The following is a 19,160-nucleotide window of genomic DNA, read 5'->3' as shown; positions in this document are numbered from 1 at the left end:
TAATGATAGGATCTGGGGGAGCAGATAAGAATGTGGAAAGAATAGAATACAGGGTTAATGTAGGGTTAGTATAAATGCCTGGTTGATGATCAGCATGAACTTGATGGATCAAAGGACCTGTTTCTATGCTTTATATCTCTATGACTATTAACCTACCTCACTTATTTCAGAGGTTGCCACAGGGCTATCTGGACACGTGCACTCTACTGCATTTACAAGCCAATCAACTTCTGGCTTATCTTGGGATAATCCATAGAAAAGTTCCAAGGGTGTAGTAGTCCCAGTGGCATTACTGTTGTAAAACAAGCTCACTCCATCTGGTGTTCCATGCAAGTTAATTAACTACACTCCAAAAAGAGCAAAAGCAGACCTACAAAATGGGAAAAATAATGGTTTATAAAAGATAAAAATGCATAAGTGGAATATACTGATTGTTAAATATCTAACATGTTTGAGTGAACAAATTATTTATGAAAGAATGAATATTATTTAGGAATGAAGTATAGTTTTCTCCCCCACATCAAATTTCCTTGATTCTTTTGAACAAATCTTTTGATACCAACTTGTCTTGCATCTTCCTTCTCCCTCTTGCACCACTTTCTCTTTCTTCCATTCTTCCCATCTTTGTCTCTTGCCCCAATTTCTTCCTGTTTTAATTTCTCTTCATCCAAGCAGGAACATAGGTACAGACTTTGCAGTTGTAGGAGCATGTATAGGTCCTTCAGCACCTTCAGTCTGCTTCATTATTCAATAATATCACAGCTGTTCATTCAGTAACCTCAATGCTCCATTCACAGCTGCTTGTGATAACCTTTTACCTCTTAGTTATTAGCAATCTATCTACCAAGGCCCTAAAAGTATTCAAAGGCTTATCTTTTGCAGTTGAGAGTTCTCAAAGGCTTAAATTTCAGAGAAAAAAAATACACCTCATCTTAATCTGGAATTAGTGACCCTTTAGGTGTAAACAATTACCCCCTGGTCCTATATTCTCTCACAAGATGAAACATCTTCTCCACAACTGCCTTATCAAGACCCCACAATAATTTACATGTTTTGATAAAATTAACTATCTTCTAAATGTTAGCAGGTACAAACCCTTCCTCATAAGACAACTAATATCTGTATTAGTGCCAACATAATAATATTCTTCTGCAATAAGACCAACACAGAAGGTAATACTCCAGATGAGCGCTCATCATTGCCAGACACAATTGAAACACTACCTCCCTACTTTTGCATTCAATTCCCTTTGCATCAATTGATAACTTTCTGTGAGCAAACTCACTGACTTCCATTCTAGCCTTCCACAAATCATACTAGATTTTTCTGCAATTCAGAGCTGTACAATCTATCATCATTTAGATAACATGCTCTCTTTTCTGCCAAATTGACTATTTCACATTCTGCTGTACTGCATTCCATATCAGGTCTTTGCCTTCTCTCTTAACATTCCAGTTTCAATTTGAGCCTCTTACATCCTCGATACAATGTATATATTTCATCATCAGCTCATTTAACATCTGTATCATTAGTGCCTCCATCTGAGTCAATATATAAAGTACAAGACGTTGAGTTCCAAGCACTGGTCTGGTCCCTCTCTATATGTTCATATGTTGTCATAAAAATGACCCATTTATGCCTGTTCCCTGATAGTCTTCCTGTTACTACCAGAACAAGGTGCTTTAATTTTCCACATTTACTGTTTGATGCCTTCTGGAAAATCTAAGTTTAGAACATCAACCAGTTTTACATTATCTACAGTATGTTACCTCTTGAAAGAGCTTTAATACGTTGACCAACCACAATTTATCTTCGACAAAACCATGTTGATGTTGCCTGAGCACCTCAAATTTCTTCAGTGCCCTGTGCTAATACCTTTAATGAAAGCTTTTAACATTTTTTTAATGGATATTAAGCAAACTGGTCTGCAAATTTTTGTTTTTCATTCCCCCCCCCCTTCATTCCCTCTATCTTTGGTTCCTCTGTGATTGACTTGAACCCATAAGAAGTGCTTTTTTTTATTGTCATTTAATATAGCACAAACAAGCTCCACTAGAATAACTAACCCTTGATTTGCAGAGCTATTACCTATTTTTATTTATTTGCTGAAATAATGAAACAATTCCACAGAAGTTTAGCATTCTTATATCATGTCATATCACGGTCATTTCACATTTTTATGCATATAAAACACAATTGAACATTGTTAACAGACAATAAGCTGAAATATATGGATATGGCAATAGATACAAGCAAGAAAATAAGTCAAAAAGATAAGGTAAAAACATACATAGCTTCATATATCCTCACCCAATCAGAAAATAGCATTGCATTGTGGAACCAAGGCCAATAAACGCACCCAGTGTTTTATCTTTCCGAGTCTCGTTTGACCATAACAGAGTTTTTAAAAAGGAATAATTAGAATAAATAATCAGGCCAAAGAAATAACAAATCTATCTCGGAACCTTAAGATGTTAGCTTCATCTCCTTTCACCATCATGAGCATCAAGCAAGCATGTTACAGATCCTGAAATCTAAAACAAAAATTATGAACTGCCGGAATGCTTTCAGTCAGACAACATCTGTGGGTATAAATAGATATTGAAGATTTTGGGTTGAACCCCTGCTTCAGATTGGGAATATAGAAGGGGATGGCCAGAATAGCATTGTGCCATGGTTAACATAGCTATTAAAGCAATTACAGTGCCAGCGACCAGGGTTCAAATTTGACAGATGGTTCTTCTATAACCTACTTGGGTTTTCCGGGTTCTCCATTTTTCTCCCACCCTCCCAAAATGTACAGGGTTGGATGTAATTGAGCAGTATGGGTTTCATGGGCTTGAATCAGCTTCCACTGTGTTGAATGGTGGGTGTGTGTGAGGAAGTGGCTGGTAGGCAATAACTGAAACCATGTGAAAATGGAGCCAGGTAGAAGTGAGGGAGTGGTGGATTTGGGTGACAGTGGCTGGTGGGTGAAAGGTAGAGGTGCAAGGAGAAAGAGGAAAAAAATGCCAGATAAAACCATGTGGAAGGGAGTAGGGGAGGTTGGAGATAGAGATGGAGGTTGCAAGCTGATAATTGAAAACATAAGAGGCTGTAATCTGATAATACTATTGTAATTTTAAATAGATCAATAATGAAGCCATAAAAATATAGTCAAAAATATAGAAACTATTGATCAGTCTCTCTAACAATCAATTGATAGGATAAAAATATTTAAGCAATGAGTGAGAAATAATAGGTCCAGAAAAAATAATTTGCTTTCCCTAACACACCAAACTTTGGTTGCAATGTGAACATGCCTACTTGGGCAAGAACGACTGAAGGAAAAAACACTTCAAGAGACAGATATGCTCAGCTTTGTGAGCTGGAGCTCATTTAGACAGAAGGTTAAATAATAACTCAGATGACTTGGATATATCTAGATTTGAGTTGCAGTGGAAACTCTAATGCTACAATGTTGGACCTAGATTGTTTTAGTAGATTACTCTGGACAATTATGATTTTGCTTCCTGAACACTTTTGGATGTACTTTTGGACTGCTGATCACAAAAAAAATCACCTTAAGTCTTTCCAATCATTTTTTTTACATATAACCTATTTTTGTGATATCCTGTCATTTTTTAAAAATTCTACTAGTATATTGCCCACAGAACAAGCTGTTTTGGTCAGTCCAAGCATACCTGGATATGTACTCAGTGTAGGTGCTATGCAAATGTTGTCTTAGGCCTGGGCATGCTTAGTCAGGATAAGTGCAGACAGGCTATAAAAACAGCTTACATATACAGATGCTCTGCAATACAATGATATAGATTGACTGCATGTTGATGCACATTTTTCAAGCAATAGCATAGTAAGTACACTTAACAATAGCATTTATTGTCTCACGAAGATTCAATTGCAGCAGAAATGACTTGTCAATGTCACAAAAGTGGCCATACATTCTGTTACATTTGTAGCAATTATGCGCTTAATGCAAAATTCAATAAAAGTTAATTTAATGTTTCTCCAACTTCCTACAGCAAATCTGAAATTATCTTTGTCATCAGCTTGAAGTTGTCTATCATAATTGTCCTTTTTTTCAGGAAGCAAACCTTTTGAAAAACTTTTTTGTCCAGTGTAATTAGTTCCTCTCTCATAACTCAATTTAACATCCATTAGAACGTAGCTGAAAAATATTCTGACATTGAACAACAAGTTCACGGGTAATATTACTTTCCTTTGTTGCAAATTATCCAATCATGTTACCAAAGGTAGGGACCTCGTATCCTTGCTGCTTCTGCCACCGGTTGCGCATCCTGCACATCGGAGTAGTTTCCGGGTCCTCAAACTCCCAGAATCCCAATTTGTCCAGGATTTCAAAAACACCTGCAGGAGCCGCCACCTGCCAGCAACAAATTAGGGAAAGAATGTTAGGAAGTGGAGTTGCCTCCCATTTGGAGGAATTCTGGCTGATCATTCTGCCACCTGAGTTCTAGGGTATGAGTTTACCAAGTCAAAAAATTATCTGGTCTCTCAACAGAGAGCATGTATGTGTGAGAGAAGAATTCCAACCAGACATTGTGGTTGCTAAAAAGTAGAAGGACCCTAATCAAGGCTTCAACTAAGATACAAGCAAAACATTCACCATATGCATTTATTCCCTCCACCATATGCATTTATTCCCTCCACCAATGGTCAGTTCAACATGCAATATCTCCAAAATGCACTGCAGCTACTCAGCAAGGTCAATCTAAAATCCACAAGCTCCCACTATGAAAGGGCAGCAAACACACATGAACACACCATCCCAAGCAAATTCCCCTCTGAATTTCACACCATCATGACTTGTAAATACATTGAAAAGCTGTTATTACTGAGTCTAAATCCCAGAAGAACCTAATGGCTCTATTAGAGTTAACAATCAATTCCCTCTCCACACTGTGGGAATGTATCATCAATTCATACTGAAAGCAGGCAATTGAATCTTCACCTTCACCAGACGGACTATAACAGTACAATATGCAATTAGGGATAGGGAATAAATGATAGTCTTGTCAGTGACATCTAGATCACCCATCCCACCTCCCCCAAACATCAAAGAATAGTTTCAATAAGAAAAGAGACAGAGAAAAAGATTCCATTGCAAACTTTTTATCTTTCCTGGGAGAATCATTAAAGATGTCATCACCATTTCCCAGATACCAGTGCCAGCTTCCCTTTAGGTTTCCTAGAATAATAATCCAATTAATGTTTTCACACATAGAACTGCTCTTTAAAAAAAATTATCACACACATAGTGATGTGCTGAACAATAGGCTTCAATTTACTATAAACTTCAAGGTTATCCGTGCTGTTACCCAGGCTTTCTGGGGAGGGATTATGGTGTTGGAACCTCCATACAGGGTCTAGAGGGAGGAGTTATGGGTACAGTCACAGAGTGGGATGGAGCCAGATAAACGAGCGTACTGCAGTTCATCACGTTCACCCTTTATTTTGTCCAGCAGGGTGACATAGGGCACAAAGTCTTACAGATTAAGGCTGTCCGGTAGCCTGGTTTTCTGTTGTGACTGGCGGAGAGCCAGTTACTGTGTTGTAGCTGGGGTCATTGGTGAGTGTGTCAACCTGCTGGGGGCGTGGTGACTCAACCAGATTGACTGGGGTGGGGATGGGATTGGGATGCAATGATATCTATTATGTATCCATGGAAGGGGGGAGCTATTTGGTGGGTATACTCCTCAGGTGCCCCCGTTTCCTCATGCCCATCCAGAGAGGCCATGTAAGCATATTGGAGGTTTGCATAGAGGAGCTGGACCCTTACGACCAGTGGGTTGGTTTTGTGGCCCCTCACAAGCAGAACAGGCAAAGGGGAAACATGAATACTCATCGATGACCGTGAGGAAATACACATAGCCGTAAGTGGAGGGAAGGGGGCCCTTGAAGTCCATACTCAGGCATTTGAAAGACCATGTAGCTTTAACCAAGAGTGCCCTATCTGGTTGGTAGAAGGGCAGTTTGCACTCCACACAGACCGTCAGTCCCTAGTCACGTCTCTGACATCCCTGATGGAGTATGGCAGAAGACAAGATTTGATAAGTGGAAAAATCTTGTGACACCAGGAGGACAGAGGTCATTGTGGAGGGTTTTGAGCCAGTCTATTTGTGCACTGACACATGTCCCTCGGGACAGGGCACCTGGGGGCTTGTTGAGCTTCCCTGGCTGATACAGAATATTATAGATATTGGTGGAGAATTCAATCCTCCACCTCAAAATTTTATCATTCTCTATCTTACCCCTCTGTTTGTTAATAAACATGAATGCCACAGCCCGTTGTTCCATGAACAGGGTAAATCGTCTTCTGGCCAGGTAATGTCTTCACTGCCACAACTATTACATGAGCCTCCTTCTTGATGGAGGAGAGTTGGATTTCAGGGCCTTGGAGGGTACAGAAGAAGGTGGCCACGGGCTGACCTGCCTGATTCAGGGTGACGGCCAGGGCAAAAATCGAATGCATCACTCTCCATCTGAAACAACGGCTTTAGTGATGTCTTTAGCGATGACAGAAGGCTGCCCGGGCCTTTCTTGTCAGGGGGAAGTTTGTGGACTTGATAAGGGGGTGGGCTTTGCCACACAATTATGGACCCACCGGGCATAGTAGGAAAAGAACTCCAGGCACCTTTTGAGGGCCTTGAGGCTGTGGGGGAGGAGGAGCTCCAGCACGGGGCAGTCAGTGTCGAGGCCAATTATTCCATTCCCCACAACACAGCCAAGGACCATGAAAACACATTTATCCCTGTTGTAGGTTAGGTTTAGGTGTTTGGTATTTGTGAGGAATTTCTGGAGGTTGGCATCATGATCTTGTAGATAATGACATAATCCAGGTAGGGGAAGGTGGTCCATAGATCATTTTGGTCTTACCCTGAGGAATTGGTAGAGGCAGCCCTCCAGACGGATGGGGAGCTGGTGGTATGGGAATTTCAGGTCAGTCATGGAGAACACGCAACATTGGGCACTTTGATTGACCACATCCACAATGCGAGGGAGGGGATACGCATCCAGCTGTGTATAGTGATTAATAGCCTGGCTTTGATCAAGCACCATTCTGTGTTTACCCACACCCTCGACCACTACTACTTGAGCACTCCACAGGCTGGTACTGGTCTCGATGGTCCCCCTCATTCAAGAGTCGCCTCACTTCCGCTTTAATGAATGCCCTGTCCCTTTCACTGTAGCACCTGCTTTTTATAGTGACTGGTTTACAGTTGGGGGTGAGGGGTTTGGTTGGCAGGGAGAGAGGAGGCGGTGGGGTTGGGGGGGGAAGCAGGGTGGGCCAGCTGATGAACTGCGGGTTGCCAAACATGAGGTTGGGGGTTAGAAGACCGTCATATTGCATCATAACACTCTTGAGGTGGCACTGAAAGTCCAACCCCAGCAGCACTGGCGCGCAGAGCTGTGGCAATAATGAAGGGTTTAATGTCCTTGTAATTCATGCCCCCCACGGTCAGTGTCACAGTGGCGTAGCGGCGGATCTTGACAGCGTGGGACTTTGAGGCAAAGGTGAATTTATAGCTTACTGGCCTCACTTTTAGGGAGTAACACTGCACCGTATTGAGGTGGATAAAACTCTCCATGCTCCCTTATCAAAAAGGCATCTTGTCATCTGATCATTGATCGAGATGTCCATCATAGACTGGGAGAGTTGATGTGGGCTGCTTTGATCCAGTACCATGAAGGCCAGTGTGGGTTTGTGGTTAAGCCTGTGCTGACTCATAGTCTGGGAGCATAATAGTGATGCCCATGAGGCAGCGTGGTTATCCGTGGACATTGACGGCATTCAAGATGGCAGCCACCATGTCACGGTGTGGTCATCTCCGGAAGAAGACAGCAGCTCAGACTGGAGGTGGCTGTAATCAACATACTTTTGTGTAGTGTTCCTTCTTTTTGCACTTCGAGCATCTTTCACTGGACAGTGTTTTCTGGGGTGCTTTGGTTTGCCAAACATGAATAGCAAAATAGCACTTTGGGTGCTCCTGCATCACCATGGCTGTCATGGGCTCACTCATCGGAAGCAACAGTGGACTGTTAGCCTGTAAACCTGCATCCCAAGATGGCAGCTTCCACGAGGACCCCACACCATTCACCGAGTAAGCTTTCATGTCACAGAGGGCAATCTCCAGTGATTTTATGAGACCAATCACCCCTTTCAAGTCCAACTTACTCTGCTCGAATAGCCTCTGACGTTTGTATGCTCATGCAAGTTCCTATAGGGCCCGGAGGAACTTGTCGCTCAATTCACCTGGTCACTGTCTGTGGGTGGCCAGCACGTGCCTGGCGTTTACTTCATTGACTTTCTCCCTGTACTGGTCCTTGAGTATGTCCATTGCCTCCCTGCACATTGAGGCATCCCTGATCATCGGGAACACTCAATGTCTCACCCGGGAGAACAGTAGGTGTAGCTTGCTTGCCTCCATAGCCATGATTCCAAAGGAATTTTATAGAAAGACCTCAAAGCAGTGTAGCCAGAATCAAAGCAGTCTGAGGCTTCTGGCGATTATGAGTCAATCTCCAGCTTCTCAGGCTTCAAAAGTTGTTCCATTGTTGGAAAAAAATTGTAAATAAAATTGATGCACTATCAATAACTCAAATGACTGGAGTTACAGAACAATGGGCTATTATTTACAATAAACTTGAAGGTCATCCTCGGGTGTGACCCAGGCTTTCTGGGGCTGTGGTGTTGGAGCCTTTATACAGGGTCAAGAGGGAGGAGCCACAGATACAGTCACAGAGTGGAGCAGTGCCAGATAAATGAGTGTACCGCAGTTCACCACACATAGATCAGTTTAGTAAGAGCTTCCTGTATCTGGAACACTGACATGAGACATTCCCATGCCACACAGATGAAGTGCACATTCCAAATAAACAAGAAAGAATCTGCACCTTTTTCCAGACAGAATTAATTTTGCACAACACCTTTCAACATTAGAAAATAACACATTTCAATATGTGATGTTATTTTGAGAGCTTTCATCTGCAAACATCCACGACTCAAGACAAATAGGACCTGGCTGCTCCGATATGTGCCAAATGTGACAAGTTTTCTTGGTCACAATCTACTCCACTGTAAATCTTGGAAAATATTCAATGTTAAAAGCAAGAAATGAACACACTTCTATGTGAGCAGGTCATGGACACTTTCAACCATAAGGATGTTTCTAGCTGGCCTTTAGAGGTTGCAAAATGAGAGACTAATATATTAACACCAAGAGGCCCTGAATGTATGAACTAAGTCCTTGCATTTGCTGTAAGTGTGAAAACTGCTGCTCAGCATATAAGTGTACTTTGTCATGGATGAAAGTGATATACAGTTCAAATAAACTGCGACTGAAATGGTTGTCTTAGCCCAGAAAAAAATTAGACAGCAAAATATGTTTCTTTACTTTAGCTGTGAAAACCCACCCAGCCTCTCTTTCACTGGTTGCCAGGGTAAATTTTCCTGAAAGCAGACTGTCTGAAATCAGACCTGATCATAAACGAGCAGTGTTGAACAGATTTATTTTCTGCCAAGAAATTCCTGGTTTCTTAAAGATGCAGAACATTCGTTGATGATGATGACCAAGAATATTATCATTCAAAGAATCAATCACAAGGAGCTCAGTTCACATATTAAGGGCTTCTTGGTATTTTGTATACATCTCTCATTTTGTCTAAACACCGCTTCTTAATTTTAGCTTTAATTTGGTTAAAGAGCTCGCATGTTTGATTCAGAAATCTTGGGGTGGGTCAGGGGTTCAAGTCCAATGCCAGAGATGTGAGCACACAATCCAGCTGGCACCAGGGCAGCGCTGAGGGAATGTTGTACGATTGAAGATATTTCTTTTGGATGAAGCACTAACAAGGCCCATTCTTCCCAATTAAGTGGACAAAGTCTCCAATAGAAGCTGGGAAGTTTTCTCTCAGTCCTGTATAACATTTATCCCTCCACAAAAACTGTTAACACAGTGGTTCTGTTCATTTACCTCTCATGTTTGTGAGAACATTGCAGTGTGTAAATTGCTACGGTATCTTCCAATGACAACAAAAACTGCACTTCAAATGAAATAAACAGGATAATGATCTAAAAGCCATCTATACATAGGATTTCTTCTTACTCGTGGAAGTTTATATTACAAATCAAAGCCAGAAGTACTCTAAATCCACATCCAAAATAATTTCTTGAAACATCCACCTCAAAGTAAGCCCCTCCTCCATAGATTATGGCTTTACATTCCTGCCTCAATTTCACACCACAGGATAACTATGAATGCAGGAAATAGGCTGATTCTAATAGTTATAACCTTTACAATATTTCAAGACAACTGAAGAATCTTTGAGGTTAACTTGTGCATGAACTGTACAAATCATTTTAGTTTCAGAGCACCAAGGTTCAAAACCTGACGAGACTGCACTGAGTACACTCAAAGTTTTTAAACTAACAGAATTCAGCAGTAATCAACTCCACACATCAACCCTCAACAATGGGGCTCTAAGTCACACTAAGAAATTCAATCACAATTCATATGTCAGACATCAAATAGCATGTGATAATAGCAGGGTGTAGTCTATTGAAAATTCAATATATTCATTCCACATCTGACACGGACAGCAAATCTGAAGTACTATTGAAATGTATTTACCGCTGTTTCGTTGGGAAATGTGGCATTATGTATGCATCAAGGACCCAAAACAGCAATGAAAGAAACTATAAGCTTGCAACATCGTTCATAACCTCAGGGCACCTCACTGCAGTTAAAAGTCAATAACTGATGCAAGAAAGTCTGCAAATGCTGCGATTGTCAGTAATGTACAAAAGTGCTGAAGATACTCAGCAGGTCCTGCAGCATCCAGAGAAGACAAGGAAATTTTCAAACATTGTGGAGACCCTTTTTAAATTACTTTTATAATCTTTGCTTTGTTATGAAGGCAGAAATGTTGACTAATGAGGTAATTTATCGCCCTGATAAGAATTCTGTCTTCATTTTCTTTTTATGGCCAAACTGCTTCTTTCTTGGTAGTGGGTTTAGATTTTGCTTTTTTAAAATAATAAAATATAAATAGAATATAATCTGTTTGATTAAAATGTGGGTACCTATGATTTTAGTGTAATGTATCTTCTTGAATTTAACATATGTACTGTATTTTTGGATGTGAAATTTCAATGTTAATAAAAATATTGAAAAAAGAAAGATAAGTAACCAAAATGTCAGGCCTGAGCTCTTCATCAAGTTATGAGCAAAAAGCAGGCAGGCAACTAAATATAAAGGCAGGGAAGGACCGGGGAGAGGTCATTGGTGGACATGGAAAGGAGGGAAGGAGAAACAAAGCTGAGAATTGGTCAGAGGGTCAATGCAGAGCTGGAGGAAAGAAGACAGAGGTATAGACAAAAGGGGTGGGGGATGGGGGGGTTGCACTAATGGAAATCGGAGAAGTCAATGTAAATGCTATCTGGTTGGAGGATGCCTCGACAGAATGCAAGGTATTATTCCTCCAATTTGCAAGAGGTCTGAATTTGGCAGTACATGTGACCATGGACAGACATGTCAGCATGGGTAGAAATGGTCAGTCAACATTTTAGGTCGAGAGAGTCCTGACCCAAATCCTTGAGTGGCCATTTCTCCCCATGGATGCTGCCTGAACCTCTGAGTCCCTCAAATATTTACTCGTGGTGTATGTCTCTATCTTCAGCAAAGGTGAGAAAATGGATTGTTCCTTTTAGAAACGGGCTTTGTATTTACCCGCCACAGTATAGAGAGGAAACAACCCATATCATAATCATTCTGAGATCTTTGAAGGGCTGGTACAGTAAAACTCTGACCATTCAGCATTCGAACAGTAATGCTCCTTGTGCTGCCCAGAGACCCTGATTCACCCTAAAATCCCTGGTATCCACAATACCCTGAGACACTGATTCACTCAAGATTCCATGGTCCCCATGTTTCCCTGAGATCTGGATTCACTCAAGATTCCCTGGTCCCCGTGCTGCTCCAAGGAACAGGCTTCAATGACTACTGTCCTGTGTCGCTGACCTCCGCCATTAGGAAATGCTTTGAGCATATTTTGAGGGAACGCATCAAAGCACATCTCCCAGAAACACTGGACCCATTTCACTTTGCCTGTAGAAGAAATATTTCCACAGGCAATATTACGGCCTTGTCGCTTCACTCCGTCCTGACCCACCTGGAAAACAATGCATCATACACCAGGCTGCTGTTCATTGACTTCAGCTTGGCTTTTAATATGATCATCCCCCAGTGGCTGGTGGCGAAGCTGTCCTCACTGGGACTCAACATGCCTTTCTGTAATCACATATTCAAAGCTGCTTCTTTCTAATAATATCAGTCTGTTTCCCAATTTATCCTTTAAGTAGGCTTTCAGTTGATGGTATGCAAACATTGTACCATGAGTTATTCCATATTTGTACTTCATTTGTTCAAATGTTAATAAATTATTTCCCAAAAAACAATTTTCTATTCTTTCAATTCCTTTTCTCTCCCATTCTCTAAAGGAAAAGTTATCTATTGTAAAAGGGATTAGCTGATTTTGCGTCAATAATAATTTTGGTAGTTGGTAATTTGTTTTTTTTCCTTTCTAAGTGAATCTTCTTCCATATATTGAATAAATGATGCAGTACTGGTGAGCTTTTATATTGCACCAGCTTTTTATCCCACTTATAAAGTATATGTTCCTGTACCTTCTCCCCTATTTTATCTAGCTCTATCTTAGTCCAATCTGGTTTTTCCCTTGTCTGATAAAAATCTGATAAATACCTTAATTGTGCTGCTCTATAATATTTTTTTTAAGTTTGGTAACTGCAAAACACCTTGGTTGTACCTCTCTGTTAATTTATCTAATGCTATCCTCAGTTTCCCCCCTTTCCATAAAAATTTCCTTATTATTCTCTTTAGTTAATTAAAGAATTTCTCTGTTAAGGGAATTGGTAATAATTGAACAATGATAATAAAAAGATTTATAACAAACATGTACATCAAGCTGTAAGAGAAAGAAAATGATGAAATAAGCTATAAACCCAAACAAAAGTGGGAAAAAGATTTAAACATAAAGATAAAAAATGAAACATGGGAAAAGTTATGCTCTGGAACTATGAAGAATATAATAAACACAAGGTTACGTATGATACAGTATAATTGGTTGCACAGGTTATATATCACACCCCAAAAGTTAAATAAATGGGATCCAACATTATCAGATAGATGTTTTCGCTGTAAGAAGGAATCGGGAAAAACAGTACATGTAATTTGGGCCTGTGAGAAAGTGAAAAAGTTTTGGGAAGATCTAAATCAGGTATTAAATAAAATCACAAAAAGCAACATACCAAAAAATCCAGAGATCTTTCTTCTAAGTAATAGAAGTAAAGAATTAGGCCTCGATTTGGATGAAGCACAAAAAAGATTTATTATGATAGCCTTAGCTGTAGCAAAAAAATGTATAATGTCAACTTGGAAATCAGAAGAGAGCCTGAGAGTACAGTAATGGTACATGGAAATGAACAAATGTATTCCATTGGAAAAAATAACATATAATTTAAAAAAATAAAGTCACATTATTTGAACAAATTTGGGAACCGTACATTGAACACAACAGAGAGAGCTTGCCTCGGACCTCCACCCCCCAAAATGATAAAATTATAAGACAAAATGACTTGATCCAGTGAGTAAAAGTAGATGACACAATTTTCTTGTTTATTTTCATTGTGTGATGACATTGTTTAATGATTTTATTGTATTGTATATGTTGAACGTTTAATGGGTTTAGAGGTAGGGGTAGGGAAGGTAGGGGAAAAAGGGGGAGAAAATGACTGTGTATATTTAAGAGGGAAATGTTTGTATGTATTTCGATTGATATGGTTCACAGTGTGAAAAATAAAAAAAATTAAAACATGCCTTTCTGTAATTAGATTCTATTTGGGTCAGTAGCAGAATGTTGAGCACTGTTGTGCTGAGTTCAGCCTGTTGGTGTTCATGCTACTGACCTATGACTGCATTGCTAGATCCAACTCCAATAGTGTCATCAAGTTTGTGGATGACACAACAGTAGTTGGCCTCTTCAGCAACAACAATGAGTCGCCCTACGGAGAAGTGGAAACCTTGTGAAATGGTGCAAGAGTAACAATCTGAGTCTCAACATGGACAAGACAAATGAGATGATTGTGGACCTCAGAAGAATCAGGAACGATCATCCTCCACTACACATCAACAAATCTGTAGTGGAGAGAAACAATGTCTTGGAGTTCACTTAATTAGTGACCTATCATGGACACAAAACATCTCCTCACTTGTCAGGAAGTGTTCAATGCTACCGGCTACTATTATGTCAACCCTCTATAGGAGCTCTATTGAGAGTGTTCTGGCCAACTGAATCAGTGTGGTACAGCAGCTGCAGAGAAATAGATCGGAGGTCAATCTACAGGCTATAAGAATAGCAGAGTCTCCCTCCGCCCCATCGACATGATCTACCAGGATTGTTGTCTGAAGAGGGAGTGCAAAACTGTTGAGGACCCCTTCCACCCTGCACACTGCAGCTGCTTTCAGCTGCTCCTGTCGTGGAAAAGATACAGATAAGAGATAAGAGCCTGTTCCACCAGGGAGAGGAACAGCTTCTTCCCAAGGGCAGTGAGAATGATGAATGACCAAAAGAAATGTTCACACTAACCATCTGAGACTCTTATATTCATGGAAGAATGTTTTTTTTATTTATTTGTATATATGAATACTTGTCCTGCATATGTTGTGTTTGTCAGTATGTGTGCGATGTCTATGTGTTTTGTACTGAAAACCAGAGAACACTATTTCAACAGGTTGCATTTGTGCAGTCAGATGACAATAATCTTGACTTACCAGGAAAACAGGGAATCTTTCGCTATTAAAAAATACTAGTGTGTAGTGGTATTAATATTAAATAACATTATACAATTACAACCCCCACCCCATGTGGCAGATTCTTGGTCTGGGCTCAAACAGGATTATTTTGGAGATTGCACTGTTTATGAATGTCCATGAAGATGTACTTGAAATTATAATTTTGTACAGTGAGGTGAAGTCAGTGAGATTAAGTCACAGAATTCATTTCATATTACTGAAAGCATAGATTGGGCTCTTCACCCCGACTAGTTCATACTGACCAGAAGTACACACATTGCACTTTGGTAAGTCCAACCAGGGTAGAAACTATACAGTAATTGATAGGGCCCTGAACGGTGGTGCAGAACAGAAAGATCTTGAGTAAAGGTACATAATTCCATGAAAGTGCTGGACAGAAAATAAAGAAGGCATTTGGAACACTGGCCTTAATTGGGTGTGATAATGAGTACAAAGGTTGTGACTTCATTATATAGCTGTACAAGGGGTGGGTGAGGCCACAGTTTGATCTAGTTCTGGCCACCCAACATTGGAAAGATATCAATACGTTGGAAGGAAGCAGAGGCAATTCAACAAGATGTTGCCAAGACTGGAGGGCTCGTGGCTGGATTTTTATTCCCCAGTGTAGAAGCTGAGGGATGGCCTTACAGAGGTTTGTAAAATCATGAGGGGCATGGATAAAGTGAATTCTCAGTCTTTTTCCTGGGGTAGGTAAATCTAGAACTAAAGTGAGAGGGATGAGATGTAAGAGGAACCTGATGAGTAGTTCATATCTGGATTGAACTGCCTGCAGAAGCTACAGAAGCAGCAACAATCACAACATTCAAAAGAGATTTGGGCAGATATAGAGGTTGGAAAGATATGGACCAAATTCAGACAAACGGCACTAGTCCAGAATGCCATCTGAGGCAGGATGGATGAGCTTGATTGGCCAGGCTGTTTGTGCTCTATGTCTCTATTTTCCAGACTTTACACTTTATTCCTGAGAAATTAATGGCCCAGTTTTTTTTTTAGGAAGAGAGGGCTCCTAATTTCTAGAATTTTTGAGTGTAAATATGTTTACTAATTTACAGCCAGAACACACAATTCCCATTTTAAGATTTTCTTCAAACACACTGGATTCTAGCAAATCATGAAGAACTTTCTCTGAATCAAGCTGTAAAAATCTTTTTAACAATTATAGTATCCACAAGCCTTATCGGCTGAAGGAAATAATAGAACAATAGAACACTACCGCACAGAAATCAGGCCATTTGGCCCTTTTAGTCTGGCTGATCATTGTTCAGAAAGTCCCAATAACCTGTACCCATTCCATAATCCTCCAGACCTCTCCTATCCATGTGTCTATACAATTTATTCTTAAAACTCAAGATCGTCTGCATCCAGCACATCAGATGGCACCTCTTTCCACACTCCCACCACTCTCTGAGTGAAGAAGTTCCCCCAATGTTCCCCCTAAACTTTCCCCTTTTCACCTTAAAGCCATGTCCTCTTGCATTTCTCTCTCCTAATCTAAGGTGAAAGAGCCTACTTGCATTTACTCTGTCTATACCCCTCATAATTTTATAAACCAATATCAAATCTCCCCTTATACTTCTTCATTCCAAGGAATAAAGTCCTAACCTGTTTAATCTTTCCCTGTAACTCAACTCCTGAAGACCTGGTAACATCCTAGTAAATCTTCTCTGCACTCTTTCAATCTTATCGTTAACCTTCCTGTAGCTAGGTGACCAGAACTGCACACAATATTCCAAATTTTTATCCTCACCAATGTCTTATATAAATTCAACATAGCATCCTAACTCCTATACTCAATACTTTGATTTATAAAGGCCAAAATGCCAAAAGCTTTTTCACATCTTGACAACTTATGACACTTCCTTCAGGGATCAATGTATCTGTATTTCCAGATATCTATGCTCCTCCGCACTCTTCAGTGCCCTACCATTTACAGTGTATGTCCTTTTTTAAATTGCTCTTCCATATACATCACCTCATACTTGTCTGAATTAAACTTTATTGGCCCATTCTCCCATTTGGTCCAGATCTCTCTGCAAGCTTCAAAAATCTTCCTCACTGTACACTAAGTCTCCTATCTTTGTGTCATCAGCCAACCTGCTGATCCAATTTACCACATTATCATCCAGATTATTGATATAGACAACAAACAACAATGGTCCCAACACAGATCCCTGAGGCACACCATTTATCACAGGCCTCCAGTCTGAGACACAACCCTCCACTACCACTCTCTGTTTTCTCCCCCACAGCCAATTTCGAATCCATTTTACAACCCCTCTATGTATACCTAGTGAATTAACCTTCTGAATTAACCTCTCATGTGGGACCTTGTTCAAGGCTTGACTAAAGTCCATATAGACAACTCCAGCTCCTATCGTCTATTGTCTATAGCCTTTCCTTCACCTACCTTCTTGGTAACTTCCTCGAAAAACTCTGCAAGATTTGTTAAACACTACATACCACACACAAAGTCATCTGACTGTCCTTAATCAGCCATATACCGATATATCCTATCTCTCAGAACTCCTTCCAATAATTTACCTACTACTGATGTCAGACTCACTGGCCTATAGTTATCTGGTGTATTTTTGGAGCCTTTCTTAAACAGCAGGACAACATGAGCTACTCTCCAATCCTCCAGCATCTCTCCCATAGCCAAGGACATTTTGAAATCAAATTAATCTTCTAAACAATGGAATTGTCATCTGACTGTCCTTAATCAGCCATATACCGATATATCCTATCTCTCAGAACTCGTTCCAATAATTTACCTACTACTGATGTCAGACTCACTGGCCTATAGTTATCTGGTGTATTTTTGGAGCCTTTCTTAAACAGCAGGACAACATGAGCTACTCTCCAATCCTCCAGCATCTCTCCCATAGCCAAGGACATTTTGAAATCAAATTAATCTTCTAAACAATGGAATTGTCATCTTTCTTCAACATGTCAGCAATAAGAGACTTGATTGTGCACTGTATTTTATGCATTTGCAAAATATAGTCTTCAGCTGAATTTATGAACTTCTTCTATCTTCGCTCAACCTGCATGTTCCAAAATTTTCTATTATTCACAAATCTAGTAGCTTTTAATTTAATATGAACACCTTCTGTAACTGTGATTTGAAAAGCATGCTTCCTTCAATTGGTTAGGCCTCTGTATGATAATAACCATTTTTGGAATACTAAAAATATCAGAACTGTGGGACTTCATCCAATAAAGGGAAGCATTTGGATGATTATGCAGTTTTAGCTGTTTTCGGTGCTGATCCCAATTAATTGCTCTCTTCAAGCATCCAGGCAGTACAGTCTATTGCATGTATTAATCAGAGAGGCAATTTACATTTCAACACATTATTTATAATATGGGATAAAAATTTAAGTAGGATTCAATGGAGGATTAGGATGTCAGTTTAGTGTATGAATTTGGTGTAAGTGGCTAAAGACAGTGGTTAGTATTAGTGGTTAATGTGGGAGTTTTCACTTAAGGTAAGTGATTAGAGAGGTTAGTGGTTAGGATTTGGGAGTTATAACCACAGTACACAAGAACTAGAAGTAGGAGAAAGAGATTCAGCCTCTTGTGCCATCATTCAATGAGATAATGGCCAATCTTTTACTTCAGCACTTTTTTTGTACTAACCTCATAAGCCCAGGATTTCAATTTAAATTTTCCATGTTTTAAATATAGACGTTCAGTGGGGTTTAAAAGGCCTTCTGTCCCATGACCCCATGGTCCCTAAATATACCAATTAACTACAATCCCCATACATTTTTGAACAGTGGGAGGAGGCCAGAACATCCAGAAGAAATCCACACAGACACATGAAGAATGCACAAGCACCATATAGACAGTGCCAGATTAGACTCTGGGTCACTGGCACTGTAATAATGTTGTGCTAACCACTACATGTGCTGGCCAAACTTTCCTCTTCCTGAATGATTAGCCCTTAATTTATACTGTTACTCCTAGTTCTAGACATCCCTGCCAGGTAAACATTACCCCTGCATCTACTTGGTCAAGAATTTTGAACATCAATGAAATCAATTATCACTCTTCTAAACCATAGAGAACCATTAAGGAATGGAGATAAGGCCTAAGGATTTACTGCTCATTTAGCTAGGTTGGTGGGAGTCTTGATTTCAGTTAGTTTTTTTTATTGTCATTCAAGGTTAAATATTTCCTGGGTGCTGTTTTGATTTGTTGCCCTCTGAAATATATCAATTGAATAATTCCATGGGATCTTGGATG

The 19,160-nt window shown here is 40.0% G+C and overlaps 1 protein-coding gene across 2 annotated transcripts in view; it reads right to left on the bottom strand.

The window, feature by feature from the left end:
- Nucleotides 1-2,094: 2,094 nt before the first annotated feature.
- Nucleotides 2,095-19,160, bottom strand: part of LOC138757489 (paladin-like) — a 61,115-nt gene continuing 44,049 nt past the window's right edge. For both annotated transcript variants that reach the window (XM_069924916.1, XM_069924926.1), the window contains exon 9: nucleotides 2,095-4,384. In XM_069924916.1, the coding sequence (XP_069781017.1) occupies nucleotides 4,232-4,384 (153 nt within the window). In that variant the 3' untranslated portion in view covers nucleotides 2,095-4,231. The remainder of the gene's footprint in view (nucleotides 4,385-19,160) is intronic.

The sequence above is a fragment of the Narcine bancroftii genome, chromosome 1 (assembly GCF_036971445.1).
Source record: "Narcine bancroftii isolate sNarBan1 chromosome 1, sNarBan1.hap1, whole genome shotgun sequence".
In the NCBI taxonomy this organism is placed as follows: domain Eukaryota; kingdom Metazoa; phylum Chordata; class Chondrichthyes; order Torpediniformes; family Narcinidae; genus Narcine; species Narcine bancroftii.
The sequence above is the reverse complement of the archived record's forward strand: the minus strand, read 5'-3'. Positions and strand labels throughout refer to the sequence as shown.